The sequence below is a fragment of the Saccostrea cucullata genome, unplaced genomic scaffold (assembly GCF_032062105.1).
Source record: "Saccostrea cucullata isolate Sc308-1 unplaced genomic scaffold, CSIRO_AGI_Scuc_v1 ctg347, whole genome shotgun sequence".
Taxonomy (NCBI): domain Eukaryota; kingdom Metazoa; phylum Mollusca; class Bivalvia; order Ostreida; family Ostreidae; genus Saccostrea; species Saccostrea cuccullata.
Window position 1 is genome coordinate 336,955 of NW_026933200.1, and position 23,783 is coordinate 360,737.

General features: G+C 32.4%; 1 protein-coding gene across 3 annotated transcripts; it reads right to left on the reverse strand.

The window, feature by feature from the left end:
• Nucleotides 1-213: 213 nt before the first annotated feature.
• LOC134237634 (AP-1 complex subunit sigma-2-like) lies at nucleotides 214-19,524 on the reverse strand. Of its 3 annotated transcripts, none has more exons than XM_062719769.1 (5): nucleotides 19,481-19,521; nucleotides 19,021-19,199; nucleotides 12,945-13,053; nucleotides 12,351-12,488; nucleotides 214-1,085 (listed from the first exon to the last, which is right to left on the reverse strand). In XM_062719769.1, exons 1-5 carry the CDS (start codon nucleotides 19,481-19,483, stop codon nucleotides 1,029-1,031), a joined length of 486 nt encoding a protein of 161 aa, XP_062575753.1. In that variant the 5' UTR covers nucleotides 19,484-19,521; the 3' UTR covers nucleotides 214-1,028. The 3 variants fall into 3 exon arrangements, with proteins under 3 accessions (XP_062575753.1, XP_062575754.1, XP_062575755.1); XM_062719770.1 differs by lacking the exon at nucleotides 214-1,085 and adding an exon at nucleotides 4,519-5,407 and having other exon boundaries at nucleotides 19,481-19,500; XM_062719771.1 differs by lacking the exon at nucleotides 214-1,085 and adding an exon at nucleotides 8,111-8,249 and having other exon boundaries at nucleotides 19,481-19,524.
• Between the last annotated feature and the right edge of the window lie 4,259 nt (nucleotides 19,525-23,783).

The window sequence follows — 23,783 nt, forward strand, 5'->3', positions numbered from 1 at the left end:
TACCAACATTTTTTACCTTTTAACCTTGACCTTTGGAGTTTGATTGCATTGTGACATGACCATTCAGTATGTATAAACTTTTTTGATATTTTGACCTTGACTAGAGTTTGACCCATAGAAAACTTTTACCTTTGTAAGATGCCAATCCTTTGGGGGCAGACCATGCTGTTTGCCACAAACACATCTTGTTTACATTAAAATAATTGAAGAAAATTGTTATTTAAGTACATTTTAATTAATTTTAACAACTGGTATAATTGTATAAACACATATATATAAATATTAACAATTTCTTAAAAATATCAAAATATTTACAATCAATAAAGGATGACTGCACTTACAAGGTCATGCCGAATTTGCAACAAAATAAACTCTCAAAATAAGCATGTTTATTAGCTCACCAGAGCTGAAAGCTCAAGTGAGTTTTTCTGACCACAATTTTTCCGTATAGTCTGTCTGTCTGTTCTAATACCAGAGGTACAATTTTGAATGTTCAAATTTGACGGGATTCTAATTTACAGTACAAAAATGAAATTAGATTAAGATACCTATGCAGTATAAAAGCAACAAGTTACTGAAAGAGACCCCAAACCTGGCATTAAGAGCAGTCATCCTTTAGTCATAAAATAATAATTAGTAGTGGTCTATAGCAAAAATTGAACAGCAGCAATCAAAATTACTGAAAAGAAACTTTTTAATACTATTTAATATTCATCTTATTAATATGTTGAACAATAATTTTTTTAAAATATAAATGTTAAAAATGCAATGATTTATTTGATTTAATGGCTATATATAGCTCTATTAATGTATAAATGCATTATAAACAATTCTTTGATTTTGATACGAAGTGTTACTGAAAGAAATTAATATTTTTCATCAACAGCCTTCCACTTCCATCACGCAGTGGCAGTGTTGTTTACAATCTATACTGGAACCAGTGAGAGGTTTGTTCATAAGCCTATGAACCAGAACCAGTAAGAAGGTCAGTAAGCCTATGAACCAGAACCAGTAGGAGGTCTATAATCCTATGAACCAGAAACAAATCCCATCTCCTCCAGTAGACTCTTGGGTTCCTCAGATTCCTATCAAATAAACAAGACAAACTTATCACAGGTGCTTGTTTCCTATATAGGACACCCCCTACTTTTTCTGACCCCATATACAGAACAAGTGCCTGTGAAGCTTATCGTACTTCTTTATGTTACCTCAAATATTATCCAAGCTTAACAGATGTTCATCTTTCCTAAGTAGCGAATGAATAAAATAACCAGCCATTGACAATTATTTATGACTTGAAGGGGGACCGACCATCTGACAAGAGAGATAACTTTTCAAGTAAATAATCCTGAAATTACCTGTAGCTCGTCATCACAGAGTTTGGAAGTGGAGGCCTTCACTGCCCTTTAGTTGGTCAATTATTAAATCTGTCATGTCTGGCCAGAAATATTGACCGATACCTATTACATTTACTTATATTTTTCATAGTTTTGATTATATTTTACCTAAAACATTTGGCAATTCCCTAAGCATTTTTAATTTAAACTCCTTTTTTATTCCATAATCAATGACAACAGTCTTTTTGAAATTCATATGTTGATTCCATATACCCCAGTTGATTTAAAATTTAATACACAACAGAGTCTGCCACATTTGTTCCATACCTGGATGTTTAACTGACTATAGATAATAATTAAGCCAACTAACAACTACACTTTGACAAACAAGATGATTTTAATTTTACCATAGTTAACTTTCTTATTTGTGAAGTAATATCCTGCTACATGTATCACCAGGATATGGTGTTTACATCTCCTAACTTAATTGATACTTAAGAGCTGATTCTCCTTTTTACACCCAGGCAGGCCACTGACATGTAAGTTGATGCTACAGGGACTTTTAACAACCTCCTTTAACATTAGCATTTTGTAAATTATATGTTTATTATAATGACCATGTCAGCAAATACAAGTATAACTATTACTGGGTCATATTTCAGTTGACTTAATTCAAACCAATAGTTAGACCTTTGATTTTATATTGAATTTAATTATGACATTTTTTGTAGGGATGTCAAAATTGTCAATAACTGATATTTGAATATTCGATAGGAGTATTCGAATATTCGATAAAATAAATACATATTGCATTATAAAATACATACTTTCACTCTTCTGTCAACCAGTATAGGATTTATGCCATTATTTTGGAATAAAAACTCATGTAGAGTTCGTAAATGCACTGCAATTATATATTTTGTTTAAAAAAAATATTGAATAATATATATCCGATAGATTGGAATTTCGGTAGTTATTTTATAACATTGTTATACCCCCCACTTGACAAGCAGGAGGGTATATAGTAATTGGTATGTCCGTCTGTCCGTCTAGCTGTACATCCATCCGTCTGTCTGTCTCTAAGGCTTTGGGGTACCCATCTCTTATCCGCAACTCCCCTCATACCACTGAATGAAATTTGATGAAACTTTTACAGAATCTTTATTACACATTGCCATTGTGCACATCCTATTTTACTTTTTGATCCAACACATATTTTGGGTTTCCAACAACAAAACATGGACATTCCCATAATATTCATATGGGAGGCGGGGGTATCATTTAGTGAGCTCATTGCTCACAGTACCTCTAGTTTAATCATGGTTCATTCATGTGTCATGTGATTTTATTGTTGTCTGTTACGTAAACACATCTGAATTGGCAGAAGCAAGATTGTTTTTCTTTTTCTGTTTCACGTACAGAAAAATTTAGATTGCTTTGAATTCACCCAGAGGCATAGTTGTTTTACATGGATTTGTCTGTCTTCTTTTATTTTTAAGTCATAAAAAAACAAGAGGCCCAAGGGCCTTATAGGTCACCTGAATATCATGTAACAACTTTTCCAACAATTGAATTTGGTTTGTGTTTTTTCAAAACCAGAAGCCATGAAATTCACAATTTTAAAAGAGGCAACATTGTTTATCAGAATTACACAATTATCATGCTTACTTTGGTTACTTGATACATGTACCAGGTACCCAGATGTAGATCAAAGTAATAAAGAGAAAATATATTTGCACTATATAACCACCAGTTATGCACCCCACACCACAGGAACCACTGACCCTGGGGCCACATATTTCAAAATTCTGGAAATTTTATCCTAAATAGTTGATTAATACCAAAGAGCAGATTTCAAAGCACTAATTTATTTTCAGACTAAGTCCCCCAAACCCCCTCCCCCAAGCTTTTAAATTAACCATTTTGAAAGAGGTATCTTTCTTCATCATAAATATATACTTCCATCAATGGCATAATACCAAGGAGCAAAGAAAAATATTTTCAGAGAATTCATGCATTTTCACTATACATGTATAATCATTAGAGCCCAGCCCTAACCCCAGAACTCCTGACCCAGGGGCCCTGAAATCCACAAATTTGGAAGAAGCATCCTTCCTCATCATAACTATGTACATAGTTCATTGGTTTAATATCCAGGAGCAGAGATTTTTAAAGAATTTATGCATTTTCACTATATAATCAATAGAGCCCCGCCTAACACCGGAACCCCTACATGGGGCCATGAAATTCACAATTTTGGAAGAGGCAGCCTTATTCAACATAACAATGTACTTGGTTTGTTTATTAAATACCCAGGAGCTGAGAGGAAGATTATTAAAGATTTAATGTATTTTTACTATATAATCAATAGACCCCCCCCCATCAGAACCCCCGACTCAGGGGCCATGAAATTCACAATTTTGGAAGAGACATAATTGCTCACTATAACTATGTTCTAGGTTAATTTATATGATACCCAGGAGCAGAGAAGAAGATTTTAAAAGATTTTATGCATTTTCACTATATAATCAATAAAGCCGGACCCTAACACCAGAACCCCTTATCCTGGGGCCATGAAATTCACAATTTTGGAAGACACAGCCTTATTCTACATAACTACATACTTGGTTAGTTTATTTTAATGCCCAGGAATACAGACAAGGATTTTCAAAGAAACAATGCATTTTCGCTATATAATCTATTGAGCCCCGCCCTAGCATTAGAACCCCTGACCCTGGGGCCAAGAATTTCACAATTTTTGTAGAGGACTGATTATGATCATTCCAACAATTTGACTGCTTGTTGTTCTGGAGTATTAAGAAGAAGATTTTTGAAGATTGCATTAATTTTAGTGGTTTTTGCCCCTCCCCTAATGCCCCAAGGAGGCAGGGAACATGAAAGTCACAATTTTTGTTCCCCTTCACCCATAGATGCTTTGTGCCAAATTGGTCAAAATTGGTTGAGCGGTTGCAGGGAACAAGCTGAAAATGTTCAAATGTTAAAAAAAAAACACACACGACAGACGAAAATGGATAGCAATAGGTCACCTGAATTTACTCAGGTGACCTAAAAATAGGGACAAAATCTGCCTGGATATATAGCATTTCATAACTCTTACATAACAGGATTTGACTGTATCTGTACCACACCCTCTAGTACTAGAAATAGAATTCAGGAAAAAATCGATTTAAGATTTATTTATAAATTTCACAATACCAATTCCACATCAGTATTTTACAAAATAAAAACTCTTGAAGAACATTTACAATGAAAGTGAACTCTGTTATTTGATGTTAGTATAAAAATGGGCCGATCTGATTCAAATCAGATTTTTGTTACACTCTGAAATTTTGATAGCTGCTGTACAAAGCTTTTAATTTGATTAAAAATGAACCATTTACCAGTGTGTTGAGTGATGACTTGCTAAGCTGGTGCCGTAGAACAAAGCAATGCTTGCCTTAAACACAGATTTTTAATTTTATGAATTGCTGGAGCACCTTGATTTAATAGAGAGAGTGTAGCAGTGTAAGAGTGCAGCTTTAAAAAATTCTAGTTCAAAGCCATTTTTTCTTGGTTCACTCTCATGGTAAATGTTACTTTTCAACAGTTGAATTATTAATCCAGAAATAAATAAGCACTACATGATGAGAAAACATTCATTTTAAGCACTACCTCCTTTTTATCATTGTTACATACATAAAATGTATTTTGGAATTCTTTTTTTAAATAACAATCCTCACAAATTCATGCACTGATCAATGCTATATTATACCTTATTTTACAATTCATGCACCTAAAATTGTTTTCAACTATAAATCCTTATGCCATGTTGCACCTTTGGTTAAATGTTACACATGTTTAACACACACATTATACACAGAATTATTATACAGGTAATGGTCGAGGTCATGGATGATGCGATACAATGTAAACCAGAAGCAGGTAAAATGTTAGTAAATCGTCCATAACCGTTAAATTCTCCACCTCCATTTGACTACCATTGTCATGCGCATGCAGCTGCTCAATCAACCGAGACCATGGTCCTCAAAGAAGCCCTGAGGAGTCTCTTCCTAGGGACGAAAGGAGGACATCATATAAAAGTGTAATCAATTACATTCAGGACCAAAGGAGGACATCATATAAAAGTGTAATCAATTACATTCAGGACCAAAGGAGGACATCATATATAATGTGTAATCAATTACATTCAGGACCAAAGGAGGACATCATATATAAAAGTGTAATCAATTAGATTCAGGGCCAAAGGAAGACATTGTATATAAAAGTGTAATCGATTACATTCAGGACCAAAGGAGGACATTGTATATAAAAGTGTAATCGATTACATTCAGGACTAAAGGAGGACATCATATATATAAGTGTAATCAATTAGATTCAGGACAAAAGGAGGATATCATATGTAAAACTGTTATCATTTACTTATATACTGTATAAGTAGAATTTTTAGCGAGGATTTAATTTTAATTTGGCATTATTAGTGAGAGTGCCGAGATCGCTAAAATTGAATATCACTAAAAATTAATTGTGTTTTATTTGTAAAAGCTTCTTTAATGTGCATTTTAAAATCGCTAAAATAACATCTCGCTAAAAATATATTTACATGTAAAAGTTTTTAAGGACAAATCGCTAAATTTGCATCTCGCTAAAATTTCCACTTAAACGGTAACTGTTATCAAAACATAAATTGTAAATGTAATAAATTACATTAGGACACATATTATAACCACTTGCATTTAGGGCACATAATGTAATCTCTTACATTTAGGAGACATTATGTAATCAATTATATTTAGCACACATAATGTAAACAATTACAATTAGGGCATTTAAGAAAGGAGGATATATATTGTAAATGTAATGAATTACATTAAGGAATATCATATAGAAACCATTCTCTACTAGGTCAAAAGCATGAGGTGTATAATACTCTGATTCACTACAACATGTACAATGGGATGTTAAAGAAGGGGTTTGCTTTTTGTAATGTTATGGATTTCATTTGGAAATTTTCAGTAAAAAGATTGCCAACTCTAAACAACAACATGTGAAATATGCAATGTAATAATTCTCAGTAATGTAATGAATACATTGGATATCAAAATGAGCTGAAAGACTGAAATATAATTAATATTTGACTGTAAAGTCCTACCAATACATATGTGTAACTATGAAAATTGATCTTATCTAAAGGTGTTAGAGGTGGGTGACAGGAGTACTGTACAACTACAAGAGCCAGACTAGAGATGGTATCTATATTACTAGTATATTTTAAAAAATTGTATATTATGTATGTAAATTGTTTCTCAAAGATATAGTTTCCTACTGACACAAATTTGTAACATGTTCATTTAACAAAGATAATATACGATGAATAGCTGTCAAAAGCGGTAGAGAGATATTTTAAATTTGTATATGAACTAAGTGACTTTTGTTGTTCATTGAAAAGTAAAATTAAGGATGTGATGGTAGGTTAGTTTTGAGAACATGAAATCAAATATGTCTTTAAAAATTGACAAAAGTACAAGCTTATAGTAGACAATGTCAGTGGTTATTGTTATTTGACTTATTTCTGATCAATATGTACATTTCAAAATAAATCTGGACCATATTCACAGCTGTCACAGTTTCTACTCCAGGTCCAGAAATAATTTTTTTTCTTTTCCTGTTAGGCTTCACCAATTCTAAATAAATTTTTGCTTGTTTGACCTATGCGCTTGTAAACAAAACTACAAATAAAATTAATTTCAATTTCCTGCATCCGAGAAATTCTGTGCTGATTTCTGTTCTATTTCCACTCCTAGACTATATTTGTATTTTTAATTTGCTTACTCTACAAATAGGTAAAAAAGTGTTCAGTGGGAAAATATATAATTCTTGCTCAAATTCTTTTCATTTTCTGTCTAAAATATGGCCTACAAAAAAGTAATAATATTATTATTTTATCGCTCCCTCCCTCATCCAAGAAACTAAATTGAAGTGGTCTTACATTCTTTTAAAAACTCTTTACTAAATATAAACAATTGTTTATAAACAATTAACAATAAACAATTATTTTCTTTGTAAATAATTTTAGCTTAGTAAAGGTTCTGAACCTTCATTTCAATATCTTGAAGATGCTTTGGAAAGTTCTGCTTGCAGCTAAAAATGACTAATGAAGAGGATGTTAAAAATATAAAATTTTTATTGTCTGTGGCCTATAAAACAAATTAAAGATCACACGAGTCACACAGGGGACCAAAGAAACTATATAGGTACAATACATTACAACATGCATTAGAAATAATGTCAGATTTCATACCGACACGCAAAGAATGGCACATAACAACAGTCATGTATACATGTACAGATTTCTGGTGATCAAATCCTGTTATAGTAAGAGCTTCACAACTTCTGTCTTTATTATATATAAAAGCCAGTCTGATTAAAATCAAACCTTTACTAGCTCCTTTTTATTTTGTTTGTCATAAAAAGAGCTAGTGAAGGTTTGATTTTAATCAGACTGATATAAAAGCATACACTTAAAAGCAATGTCACAACATTAATAACTGTTAATATTCAAGAAGCACATGCACACTGAGAGTAAATGCTTTTGTTACAAGATTTGTGTGTAAAATCAAGCATTTGTTTCCTTATTTTTGAGCTTCCATGATTAGAAGACATGACAGATTTTCTCCACACTTTAACACAGACAATGTCTATGGATTGACATTATGTAGCTCAGTCTGGAGTGAGAGGGGGGCGTACAGGACACAGTCTGGGAACCAAAGTCACAGTCAGACGCCATTATCATGCAAAGAGACTGCAGGAAAAAAGTTATGACATAAAATTCTACCGTTTTTTTCGTCACTAGTAGAGACCATGCTCTTTCAGGGCTGTTTCAAAAGCCTCATCCTTTAATACAAAACATATACAATTGTTTGATAAAAAACACAACGTTTAGTTTTAAATAAAAATATCAATATCTCAGATGATGGTCTACACTTTGACAACTTATTCTCATGATTTCACTGCTTGTTCTAAATCAATGAAACAAAAAATAGCTGGCAGTAATAGAAAACTACTAAGTGTACATATATATTGTATGTTAATTATATATTAAGGTTATCCGATCCTCAGGTTCTAAAAATCAGGCATTGAGTAATTGAAAATACTCACAAAGATGTCTCTAAATTCTCAAATTAAAATGTATTTACCCACAGTGTTTCTTTAAACTTCATCTTTAAATTTAATCATATCATATAGGGAAAATTAGTAAATCTCAAATAATTTTTCAGGAAATGCAATTTGAACTACCTACTGCATATTTTTGAATTGATAATTGACCAAGAAATACATTTTAGGAATAAAAATCGTAGGTATCCAGGCTTTTAAAGAAAATTGCATGAATTTTACACTTATTTGGTACTTCACTTTCTCCTACTTACTTCCATCGTTTCATAAGGCAAGGTGTATGAAGTGTTCCGTGTCAAAGAAAACACCGTAAATCACTTCTAATTTCAAATCATGCTTATAAACATTGGTAACTAAGGCTAAATTAAAAGAAATTTGATTTTTTTTAAATGTGCAAGTTTTACTTAGTTTTATGAGGTACAAATGTCAACGTTTTTAATACCGATTGTTAAAACTTTAAAGAACATTGAATCATAAGTAGAGACATAAAATGAAAATTGTTGCATGAAAAAATTTCAATTTCAAGCTTTATTTTAAGACTTTTTGAATTAAATTATAAATTAAAGAGTTATCCTTCCTGGCTGAGGATCGTATATCCTTAAATGTCAGAATTTTTATTTCTTGGAATAGGTGATATAAGTAAGCTGCTTTACATATTTCCATTTACTGAATGTGCCTTTGTCACACTAAAAATTTATACTTGGTTTCATGGTAAAGGTATATAACAAGGAAATTATCATATTCCATCAGGAATGGATATTGACATCCTAAACCCTTCCCCCTCCCACTGAAGACACAAACAAACGCTTGCTTAATTCTTTAAGAAAAATACAAACCTCTTTTTGAATCACAAGTTATGTTAATGCAATAAACTTCAGCAAACATTGTCATTATTTCAAATCTGATTAAAACCAGATCCTTTGATCCGCTCACATAGATTGCTACTCTTGTGTACTGATCTTGTGTGAACGGATGAAAGGATCTGATTTTATTCAGATTGATTCTTTCCTCTCTAAATTTACCATGAAAGTCTAGAATTTTGAGTTATTCATTAGCTACTGTCGTGAATTCTATTAGTTTAGTTATATGTATGTACATGTTTTCATCTTGAATATCATTTGTAGTTACAGCTTTCAGCTATAGTCATACAGACTTACCATCATCTAGAAACTCATCAACCTTACAAGAAAATGAATTTGGCATTTCACAATAAGAATATCAATCTACATTTGTACATAGAAATTTATTCAACAGAAAAATTTCTAAAGCTTGGTTAAATTAAAATAAGTACCCTTTTTCTTGCAGTCTCCTTAACAAAACTGAGTCCAGAAATAAGTCAAGGTCATGTACTTTTTCAAAAGGCAGTTTGTTTACAAAGGTATTACAAACTGCATTTTACATCCTACCCTTTTTTCTAAGAAGAAATTTCCAATCACTTGCTCCCCCACCCCTTACCCCAATATTTACCAAATTTTGATTTTTTTTATGGACATGTGTACTTCAGACTTTACCGTGATAAGCAGTTTTCTGTGGGTTATGTGTGAAGAGAGAAAACTAACTTCTAGCAGCAACACTAAAATGGAGGGGGGACCTAAAAGTTACAGTGAGAAACCTAGCATTTACAATGGGGAATCAGTTATTACATCACCTACTGCTGTTAACATGCATGCTCGTATTTCAAATGGATGTCGATAAATTATTTTCCAAATAAACCTTTGAAGTAAAACAAAGGGTAGATTATACATCATTGGTACTACATACAAAATGACTTTATGTAATAATCTTAATTACTCTTCTTGGATTAAATCTTCCTTTATCAGTAGACAATTCTAAAACTTACTGGAATAGATCTTAAATCAAAAATTAGTTCCAAAGGGCTTCAAATGCATAAATAACAGAACATGTACCAGTATCTAAAGTATTGTAATCTAATCATATCCTGTGACTGTGGTTAAGGTCAAGATCTAGTAAATAACTTCAGACTAGCTTTTTGGTGCTAGATACATTATGACGTCATAATCAATTTTAACTTTCTTTTTTCCCGTACTTTACGGCTTTAGCAGAATTATGTAGAAAATAGGTATTTTCATGACATTCAATTTGAAATCATATGAAAAGTAAACCGGATACCTATATTAAATTTGATATTGGTTTAAAGAAGAGGCCATGAACATACTAATTATCGTTTTCTGTGAGACTGTAGGCAATCTGGATACATTTCCTTTGTCGAATATGAAAAAAACTCCCATATTCATGACTGGTTTTCCTAATTTTTCATTGAAAATGAAAGTTTAAAATACAGTTTTTCATCTTGTTTACCTACAAATTATGCCCCGAAACACCTTATTTGACCAAGCTAAAGTTGCAAAGCATCATTAAAGGAATTTACTTCTCAAATTTGATAAATCTGTAGGCACCCTTCATTTACTAGATCTTGACCTTAAAAAAACAATCAAGCATGCACTTGTTACAATAAAAGACATGCAATATATTGTTTGTAAAATGTTAACATACAGAATATCAAATCAATTTCATACAATATCTATCTAATTCCAAGGCTACATTGCACTGCATAACTCCAATGAAATGAAAGTAGACATGTGATTCAGACATAAGATTACAAATGGAATTTTTGAGATATACATTCTTTAACTTTTCAATAAGTCCTCATTGACGCTTTGAGAAAATCAAAAGAACAAAAGGACAACTGCGAAAATTGAATTTTTGGCTAAAACCTAACTTTTAAACATTATGAAAAGATATTTACATACCTTTAAAATACATGTACATGGGAACTCACAGTTTATTACACCAAATTAGGGCTTAAATATGATTGAAAATATATGAGATGCTCTCCATGTCTAGATTGTACAGTGTATAATGGAAAAAAGTTTGTTTTTCTATGTGAGGTGTTTAAAAATGACTAAAATGTCTTATCAATACAAGAAAAGTTTGCTACATACTGAAACAGGCATGAATTGATAATTGTCTGAACAGATGTTTAAAGATCTTGAAATGAACGATTTAGAGCATGCCATCTCTGGTCTGACTGCTAAGTGTGGGGAAAAATAAAATGATACTACATATCTACTAGGTAGAGATTGCTTTGTCTTTATTGTTGTGTCACAGTTTTGCAAGAGATTTATATGGTCAAACTATAAACTAGAGATCTATATGGTAAAACTATAAACTATATTTTTTTTATGGATTGTGTCAAACTTTTTATAAAATTTAAACATAACAGTGAATAATTGCAGAATACTAACATGAAGAGTAGCTTTCTCTTGACCAAGACCAGCCATGTGTGCTATGACTATGATAAGAGTGTGATATACATGTACCTGCTTATGACTTACAGAAAAATAAAGATCTACATAACAGTTTCAGCTAATTTGTGATAGAATTTACAAAATACATCCTAAGAAATGTAAACATTAGCTGACTGGATAGGTATGAAATATGCTGACTGTAGTCAAGCTTGACTCACATTCTATGGTACACCATTAACAATACAATCTGTATTATGAGAACACGACCCACATTCTATGGTACACCATTATGAGCTGTACTATGAGAACATGACCCACATTCTATGGTACACCATTATGAGCTGTATTATGAGAACAGGACCCACATTCTATGGTACACCATTATGAGCTGTATTATGAGAACAGGACCCACATTCTATGGTACACCATTATGAGCTGTATTATGAGAACATGACCCACATTCTATGGTACACCATTATGAGCTGTACTATGAGAACACGACCCACGTTCTATGGTACACCATTATGAGCTGTATTATGAGAACATGACTCACCTCTTGTAGGAGATCCTGAGCAGCGATGGCTTTTAGGACGTTCTTTTTACTCGTTTCCTGAACCTCTCCGCCCAGCAGGAGCTCATCTAACATAAAGTATGCCTTCTCAAAATTAAAGATGATGTCTAGCTCACAGACCTAGAAAACAAAGGCCATTCCTTGGTTATTTTTAACTTAATATGTACTGTATTTGACCCCCCTTTCAAAAAAATCAGGGGTTTTAAAAGATCTTAAAATAAACCTATTGCAAATTTATTGATTATTTACAAAATATTTGGTTCAGCAAAACTTAAGTAAAAATACAAAAAGATATTTGTAGTACAAAGTTGCAGAGAGAAATAATCCAACAAAATAAATTTTTCTCAGTTTTTTTTCTGTAATTATTCATGTAGTTCAAAAGCACTTGTTTCTGCACTAAAAGTTTACCTTAAGTATAATATTAAAGAACACAAAATATCAAACTCCAAATTAAATGGCTTAGTGAGCTTACCTTATACTTCCATCATGAGTTTAGAATTAGATACCTTGTATTATACTTACACAATAAAACTATGAAATGTGTAGCTGTAAGTTGTCTTTACTACATGTACTTACACTTCCAAAGTACTTATCCAGTAGCTCTACATATCTGTGAATGATTTCTAAGGTGAGGAGTTCATTGTCTTCTGCCTCTATTGCACAGCAAAAGTACAAACTAGCATATCTGTAGGAGACAGCAAATGAGCAAGGTGACATATGTGTCAATTTTTAAGCGCTAAGCGCGCATGCGCAAGCGATTTATAGGAGGTCTTCAGATTTTCACGATCTTTTATTCAACGCCCTCTACCGACCGCATATATCAGGGCTGCATTCAATACCATAGTTGCTAGTAAACTTACACGTAGTTTAATATATGCTACATACCCAGTTGTTTTGAAAAGACAGCTCGTCTTCCCATAAGATGTTAAAATAAATTCTATTATACAATCATTACATTTATAACTGATGTATACGGAAAAAGCATGCAAACATTGAATGTATGTCACGAGACTTGACGATTAGATGAAGAACATTCCTTCAGTTAGTACCGGTATATACAGCATGTCGCGTGATGCAAAGTGTTATCCAAGTAGGATATATATAAGGATTTCAAACTTAGCATAAATATTTATAATGTATATTCTTTACGTGGCTGCTATTCTTGTTTAAATTTCGTATCTGTACTTAATATCCATCTAGCACTAAGATCTTGAACGCACCCCTGACGCGCCCTCTATAAATAATGATAGTTATGTTAACAAATGGGTTCTATAATGCCTTTGCAAGGACTACTATTGTTGACCTAAATTATCTCTGTGGTGTAATATGGTTCTTTTTAAAGGTGATTCTATATAAATTATATATTTTAATGTTGTATATTATGTTCTCAAAATGACGAACTATATTACGCGGAGTGATACATTATATAGCGCCGCTGAGTAAGTTATATAACTCTACTGAGTCGTCTAACAATCCCCGACCCTCTGTCCGCTACTTTAGTGTAGGAGTTATCATAATAGGTGTTAATTAGTATAGTCGATATTAATATGTACGGAAATCCTGCGTTAGGTTATAAGGGCGGTTCTTATCTCTGAACAATATAGCAATATGGTGCGTATTAATAAGTAAAGTGGCAAACACTCATTATGTCACAAATTTTGTACATGTAATCTCTGTAGTGGTAATTAATTCGAAAAACTAAATGACCATTCATGTTTATATATTGATACAAGTACCGAAAAAAGATTTATGCGCACATGTATTTAAGTCTCATTAAGCTTAAAATTTCAATGAGTATTAAATATTTAAATTTGAATTAAATCTTTTAGAAGTATAATTCCATAAAAATTTATTTATTAAACTAGCTTCTATATCTAATTTGTATCTACGCAGCACAGTTAAGGTTACAAAAAGGAGGCGGAGCCTAATTTGTACGGGAAAACTTGACTATGACATCATACACAATATACGTCATACAACATTTCTTTAAAATGCCACAAAATGAGTTTATCTGCTAATTTAACCAGTAAGAAATCATCAAACTACATAAAAACTTACTACTGCGTGTTGTTTTGTCGTTAGTTAAATCCCACATGACAAGTTATAAACAAGTCACTGATCGCAAAACACTTGTCGATATGACGTCATTTCTTACAACGTGACGTAGTTTGAATGCAGTGAGACACAGATCAAGTAATATATTCTCAACAAAATATGTACTTTCTAATTAAATAAAATATTATTTACAGATATTCTATGGGCCAATAACTTGAATTTAATGTCTTCTTCGCTATTTTATTAATATATTTTCTGTACATTACGTATTTAATTAACACTGCCGTATATTTGTATGCAAGTACATCGAAGGGTAATGTGGGGGGTCTTAATAAATCGATCTAGTGCAAGGGCATACACTCTATGGATCAAAGTAAGCTTTTACATTTCAACTATAGAACTATTAAGGTATCTGAAAAGTGCTGCGATCCTGATGAAATCTTAAAAACAATTTATTTATATCAATATTTCATGCCGCTGACCAGCAAAAAATATAGCATTCGGTCATACAAGTATAATTTTAACAATGAAATTGCAGAATATAGACAGGATCGCAGCACTTTTTAGAAACTACAATATGCGTTGAAAATATTTATATACTAAACTTGGAAATTTATCATGGGTATGCCCTTGCACTGGTGACATTTATATGTATCATCAATACTTCAAGTCAATGTGCTAAAATCGCGTAACTGCCGCATCACGTGACTAGTCTAAATATAAAATATAATCGTCCTCGATATGTAGTTATTAATCATAATTACAATTATCCGATATAAATAATGTACTAAAAATAATCGCCATCCCGATTACGAATACATTTTTAAATACAAAATTTAGTCGATATTTCCATTGCGCACCTTAACTGTACTGTGTACATTTTGTAGTTCCATTACATATTTTTTCACGCCCTCTTCTGCATAGGCCTTTATTTCAAACAATGTAAATCTTATACAAACGATCAGGATTTTTATTTTCACACTTGCATTACACAGAGGGCAATCAATTATAATGATTTAACAGCATCAAATTATCCTTTAGCAGTACAAACTTGAATGCATTTATATATTAGAGTCTATACTTGTTTTGTAGTTTTTATCTGTAACAAAATATTTTGATGCAAAAAAATCCATTTCACTGAACGATTGGGTGTTAAAAAACTGAAGCATTTTAAAGTATTTTCGCCAAAATGAGTTCAAGAAAAATAGGAACGAATTTGAATGTGATATTTTTTTCTAAGTAGAAGAGTTTGTGGTTGTACATTTTTATTTTAAAAAGAAATATTGTCAATTCTGCTTCAGATATAACACGAGAAACAGAATGGCCAAGCCTTATTTTTTTTAAAATTTCGTTAAAAATGAATTATAATTCATGTGTGTGAGAGTCAGAGATGAAGGATCACAGGTACAGAATCCCCCTTCATATTGTACACATGATGATAAGTGTAATAAATATAATTTGTGAAAAAAAATGTCCAACAAGCCCTGGGGTTGATTATATCGAGGGGGGGAGGGGGGGGGGTGGCGTGTCCACAATTATAAAGTCTTCGGGGATTTTTGTTACATGATGATAGCAACATGCTGCACGAGGTTGGATTGGTATCACAATAAATTTGAAATATTGAAAAAATATTGTTATCATATTATTCAAGTGTCAAAACAAAATTGTGGCCCCGTCCTACCCCGGGGGTCATGATTTGAACAAAATTGAATCTACACTACCTGAGAATGATTCCACATAAGTTTCATCTTTCATGGCCCAGTGGTTCTTGAGAAGATTTTTTAACCAGAAGTCTCTGTCGAGACTGTAGCTTTGTACTTATCAAAAACCATTGCACCATTTTATGTATCTTTGTGTAGTCTACTTGTGTGCCAACTTATTTTGAAATCAAACTAAAACTGTAGAAGGAGTAGCGTTTTAAAAGAATTTCACAGAAAATTCTATTTTTAGTAACCATGGTAACACAGTTCATCAAAATCAAAAACCGATGCACTATTCTATGTATCTTAGTGTAGTCTACTTGTGTGCCAAGTTAAATTGAAATCAGACCAAAACTGTAGAATGAGTAGTGTTTTAAAGGAATTTCACAGAAAATTCTATTTTTAGTAACCATGGCAACACCGTTCATTGAAATCAAAAACCGATGCACTAATTTGTGTATCTCAGTGTAGTCTACTTCAGATCTTTACCAAGTTATATTGTAATCAGACCAAAACTGTAGGAAGAATAGCGTTTAAAACGATTTTCAAAGAAATTTCTATTTTTAGTAACCATGGCAACACTGTTCATCGAAATCAAAACCGATGCACTATTCTATGTATCTTAGTGTAGTCTACTTGTGTGCCATGTTATATTGAAATCAGACCAAAACTGTAGAAAGAGTAGCATTTTTCAGGAATTTCACAGAAAATTCTATTTTTAGTAACCATGGCAACATCGTTCATCGAAATCAAAAACCGATGCACTATTCTTTGTATCTTAGTGTAGTCTACTTGTGTGCCAAGTTATATTGAAATCAGACCAGAACTGTAGAAGGAGTAGCGTTTTTAACGAATTTCACAGAAAATTCTATTTTTAGTCACCATGGCAACACCGTTCATCGAAATCAAAAACCGATGCACTATTCTATGTATCTTAGTGTAGTCTACTTGTGTGCCAAGTTATATTGTAATCAGACCAAAACTGTAGAAGGAGTAGCATTTTAAAGGAATTTCACAGAAAATTCTATTTTTAGTAACCATGGCAACACCGTTCATCGAAATCAAAAACCGATGCACTATTCTATGTATCTTAGTGTAGTCTACTTGTGTGCCATGTTATATTGAAATCAGACCAAAACTGTAGAAAGAGTAGCATTTTTCAGGAATTTCACAGAAAATTCTATTTTTAGTAACCATGGCAACACCGTTCATCGAAATCAAAAACCCATGCACTATTCTTTGTATCTTAGTGTAGTCTACTTGTGTGCCAAGTTATATTGAAATCAGACCAAAACTGTAGTAGGAGTAGCGTTTTTCAGGAATTTCACAGAAAATTCTATTTTTAGTCACCATGGCAACACCGTTCATAGAAATTAAAAACCGATGCACTATTCTATGTATCTTAGTGTAGTCTACTTGTGTGCCAAGTAATACTGAAATCAGACTAAAATTGTAGGAGGAGTAGCGTTTTGAAAAATTGTTTACAGACAGACGGACGCCGGACGCATTACTATCGCATAAGCTCTTCTGGTCTCTGACCAGTAGAGCTAAAAATGGCGTTAATTTTTCACTAATTCATAATTATCTCCCCTTTGAACAGGTCTTGGCCCTTCATTTTAACAAACTTGAATCCCCTTCACCCAAGGATACTTTGTGGCAAGTTTGGTTGAAATTGGCCCAGTGGTTCTTGAGAAGAAGATGAAAATGTGAAAAGTTTACGACAACGACGACAGACGACGGACAAATTTTGATCAGAATAGATCACTTGAGCCTTCGGCTCAGGTGAGCTAATTAAAGATGAACAAATAAAAAATAATATCTCATTTCTCCCTGTACACTTTCAAACACAATAGACAGATCACCCCTGCGGTCGATGATAACAAATAAAGTCGCCTGCAGCCAATTTTGAATTTTAGTACGAATAATATTCTTCATATTCTTGAAAGGAGAATTATACATTGTTCAAAATTTCATTAAAAGGGTTGTGTTCTCTACTTTACATTCAAGAGAAGGATATCAGCAACATTTTTTTTTTTGTATTCAAAATTTTTCACCCCCCCTCCAAAAAAAAAAAAAAAAAAAACAACAAAGAAAACTTTCCAGCTAATGTAGAGTTTAATACCTGGTCTGAAATGAGGTAAGTCAGAAGGAAAATAATCGGACTGCAATATTGAAATAAATTCAATTTTATCGCAGAAACCTGAATCCATTATGCAACACTTTGTTAATTTTTTTTTCATTTTTTAAGACTTTATTAATAAAGTAACAAAACTTGTAAACACTCGGTTTTATTTAACGTAACAGTCAAGGCGATCAAGAGGCGGGTTCAGTTGAACCATGCTTAGCGCTTCCCAGTACTTTCAGTACTTTGATTTACCTTATGATCATTAGTTAACTTCTAACATCAAAAATATTTATACAAGAGGCCACATGGCTCATAAACTTGAATTTACACAATTTAATGAAGACAATGTCATTGAGCAAACATGAATCATTTTCACACATATATATTTTATAGCAGGTTTGGTTAAAATTTGCCATTTGGTTCTTTAGAAGACAGGTTGAAAATGAAAAATAGTTTATAGACAACTGATGAAGCTGGAAACTCATTGATCAGAGAAGATCACTTGATCCTTTGGCGGAAGTGAGCTAAATAATAGATATAAGATATACTGAAGTACAACTTTAAAATCACCCTTTCCTGTTAAAAGTGGTGCAATCGATATACTGAATTCATGAATGAATTCGTAGGACAATCTTATCCTTGTAAACTGCAGAATTTAAACCCATCTAGTATGCAACAATCATGAATGAATTTGTAGGACGATCTTATCCTTGTAAACTGCAGAATTTAAACCCATCTAGCATGCAACAGTCATTGCATTAATATCAGATACTTTTTGTACACAATTTTGAGATCTTTCCACTCCAAGAAGCTACACATTTTGGGTTTGCGAGACAAGACCATGGCCACCAATTCTCTGGTAATTTTCTTCTTTACTTTATCTGGGTGTGCAGTATACCATTTCTGTAGTCTTAGCTTTCCCTGCCGACTAAACAGTAACATAAACTGCATCTGTAATACATCAAAATTTCATAATTAGTTGAGAAAAAAGTAATTATACAAAGAACTATATGCAGTATTACCGTATATGCACCCCAAAGGTCATATTTGGAAAAGCTACATAAATCTGATAAAAATCAATAGAATGTGCTGGACCTATTCATTTTTCAAGCTCTATGAGCTAAATCACTTACAAGTTTTGAAACTCGAAATAAATGTTCACAAAAAATCAAGTTCATGAATATATTTTTAAAAAGAACATATATTCTCCCCCAAATAAACCTAGATTTTACCATTTTTAAAAAAAGGAAAGGTGTTTCTTCTTTTCTCGCCTCTACGTCATTACTTCCGGTGTTCGCACTCACCATCAGGTCGTACTCTGCATATTCGTATTCGCACGCAGACTTGTGTCAAGATGTCAAAATCTAACATTTTTTTCCGATTCTGTTTTTAACACATCTTTTCATATTATCTATTTAATACAGATAATTTTCAGATTTTCTAAAAAGCTTGTCTAACTTGAGCAAATTTATTATTTTAAAAAATAATTTAGAAAAAATACCTAGAATCCAGCTCTACCATTTTCGGGACACCTTCTAATGGAAATAACTTTTGAAAGTCATTCATTGCATGATTTAGAGGGGGTTGGGAATATGGGGTCCTCTAACTCTGGATTTATAAAAATTCAAATACCTAAGTAAAAATAACGTAAACTGGATAATTTTATAACCTTCGAACAAATATTGACCACTTTACAATTAAATGAATTGGAAAGAATTTATCCAGAGGAAGAAAAACGACGATTTAATAAATAAGGATGTTTGGATGAATTGTTTATTTATCAAAATTATTTATTTATGTTTTGGTTAAAATTATTTATTTATGTTTTGGTTAAAATTATTTATTTATGTTTTGGTTAAAATTATTTATTTATGTTTTGGTTAAAAAAAAACCCACCAAGTTTGACTGTGACATTTGTCAGTTTATTATGCCCCCTCCCTCCCCCGGCGGATTTATCTGTATACTGACCTGTTTACCGGTCACGGAAGGCAGTGCACGATATGTAAGTCCGAAATATCTGACGTTTTCCAGTTTTTTTACTTGTCTGACGAGTAAAATATCAAAATATCCAAGAAAAAAAAAAGCCTGGAGAACGTCGTGCATATAAAATTTCGGACTGATTGTGGATGTGACCGATAGACAGAGGATGTATACATTGGGTGCTCTGTTTTCAGAGTTACTCACTCATAGTTTGTACTGTTTTAGCAAATTCTGAGAAGGATCATTATTCTTTATCTCTGTGTGGACACCCCCCTGTCGGATATTGTTTCATCCGCATTGTAATGCGGTGATTTTTTTATTCAAATTTCGCACAAAACAGCGTTACTTAGACGTGTAACAACACATGAATGAAATAATTATCTGTTAAACAAACTATAATTTAATTAATTAATTTACAATTTGTGTAATACTCAGTAACATGTACAAGGAAACATGAAGATAGCTAATAGGATTCAAGATCAAAATCCATTGATTTAAACAATACAATTCGGGGGCAGAGCAAACATGGACCAATAAATAAAAACAACAGAGGTGGGATTAGATGCCACGGAGGAGTGAGCCTTCTGTGCGGACCGGTCACAACCTCCATGTGTTTCTTATTATGATCAATAAGAAGGAAAGGAAATCTCAAGTTCAAGTTCTTTATTGACTTTGAGCTTTATAGCTCTGTGGCAACGCACTTTGAAAAAATTACGCACTTTGAAAAAAAATTTCAAAGTGCGTTAAAATTGGGACAAAATCAACGCACTTTGAAAATTTTTTTCAAAGTGCGTTAAATCTGGGACCAACTCAACGCACTTTGAAAATTTTTTAAAACTGCGTTAAGAGTCTACATCAATATATTTTACCATGGAGACACTTAACGCACTTTGAAAAAAAAAATTAAATCATATTTTAGTAATGGAAAGATTTTATTTGTTTTTTATCTTTCAAAAAACTTATGAATTGATTAACTCCCGTCGAAAAAGGAGAAGACAGGTATAAGATTCCTCAATCCAAATCTTTATCTTTTGAATACATAAGTGTCGGTAACAAACGGGGGAGGGGAGCAATAAACCCAAAAAGGGTAAGCTGCATTTTCAATGCTTATACGATGTATATATCTTTCCAGAATAATTGGGGGGCTAAGCCCCTCCTCCCCTGGCCCATTGCCCGGTCTCGATGTCTATGCTATACTCAAAACATTTATATAATTATTTATCATATACTTAGTAGTAAATACACCGATTCTGCACGGTGTGATACGGGTGACGTCACAATACCCCATATCACGGACCAGTCCGAAAAGCCATATCACGTATCGGACCGGCGGGCCGAAAATCCATATCAAACCGGAAGTAACGTTTGTATTAAGTTTAAAAGTTAATTTACTTGATTTAATTTAAATATTCATATAAAATTATTCTTTAACAACATTTGTGGTCTTAATTTTTTTCCAGTTACCTAATAGTTGGCTCTATTAAATTTTAAAGAAAAATGTCACTAACAAGCACAAGCATTCTTCAACGACCATATGTGAATTCGCATATTAAGTATTTTAAATATATGATAAATAGAATACTACATACTAAAATCCATATCATATGTCACATCAACCCTCGGGCCCCATATCAGCCCTCGGGCCTTCGGCCCTCGGGCTGATATGGGGCCACTCGGGCTGATATGACATATGATATGGATTTTAGAATGTAATATTCTCTATGTATTTACCTAATTGTTATGACGTTGAAAACTTTCAATATTAAATGAGTTAATTAAAACAGATGAAAACTAGAAATATTGAAGTACAGTAAAACGTATGAGAGAGAAAGAATTTTTCATTGTTTTGAACAATCAAATTGCCCCCTTTTTATTATGATAAATGCTAAGTTGCTTTAAGATGTCCACTGTTAGTGCCCCCTTTACACCTTTACATATACTTATCAAAGACTAGAATTTAAAGAAAAGAAAGAAACGAATTAATGATCTTAAACAATCGTCACTCTTTTTTTCAAGACCCTTTTCCCTTTTATTTTATCAAAACCTCAAATGTTTAAAACGTCAACTTCTCAGGTTCTGAAGTGAGTTCATCATAAAAAAGTCATCCATCCAGGATCTGTTATTTATCATACCGATTATTTGTAAGAATATTGATCAATCTACATTTTTTTTCAAAGTGCGTCAATATGGTCGATATCAACGCACTTTGAAAAAAAATTAATTTTTTCAAAGTGCGTTATAGCTTGGTCCCAAATTTAACGCACTTTGAAAAATTTTTTCAAAGTGCGTAATTTTTCAAAGTGCGTTGTAACATAGCTCATCAGTTCAAACAAAATAATACAAACATGACTGTACAGGTTTACAGGAGAATATGATAATTATGAAATCAGTAGAAATGGCGTGAGTAATTGCCTGACAATTAGTTTCAAAAACATCAGTCAGCATTTGACTTAATGATAGGTTTGCATTGTTGACAAGGTCGTGTCGACCATAAAAACTTCAAAAGAGTCGTTCATATCCTTGTTTTATCAACCCCTTTAACAATAACTTGCCTCGTTTTAGATATTTTTCACACAAACAACATTCCCTTGCATAACGAATCAACTGAGCGACAGTTATATACCCCATATGCATTTGATATTTTAAAGCGTGTGTTTCATATTTGGATATTTTACTAGAAAAAGACCCAAAATAATGTAACACAACATCAAAACTTTAAGATAAACGTGATTTCAACTTTTCAATGGTCAACTTCAGTCACATATAGCAATATTTATTTTGCTTATCACCTGCGTATGGGGTTTTGTCTACCCAGTTAATTCGACAAGCAGGAGCACACTCTACGTGAGAACACTTTCTGAAACGACACAAGCCAAAGAGAAATAAATTGATAAAACAAGAATAATCACTGAGTCGGCAAAGTTATTCTTTCATTTAGTGAAATGTACATTGAGGTTTTTATATAAATTGTCAGGCTGTTATTCCCATACTCTGATTTTTTAATTATTTATTTATTTAAATTCAATTTGACAAAATAGGTATGTGTTTGTTCTACTCCTGATTTGTATTTTTTAGATTGTACTTTTGAGTATAATTATACTTCAAACGCTATAATATACCTTTATATTTTTTCATTATAGTCTTTTTCATTATAGTCTTATATTCATAATATACTAAATTCATAAACACTTATTCATACTATTCGTATATATAAATCAGACATTTGCCATGAACCCCATATTTTCCTGCAAAACATCTCATCACATTTCATTTGCATGTCAAATATTGTAAAATGCAATTCTACTTTCTAGATAGCGGAGTTTTATTTGTATGGTGGTATATATCTGCTCCGATATATAGCTTACTTTTGTACGGATTATATTCACGTGCATGATAGTTATGTGAACAATATGTCAAAAATGCAATTTATTTACGTACTGTATTCAATGAAATATATGGAGATAAAGAACAGTATTCAAGCTCAAAAGTCCATGTCCATGTTAGAGACCAACTGTTTTCAATGTCAACTTCTCTCAGTACCCATTTGTCATATTC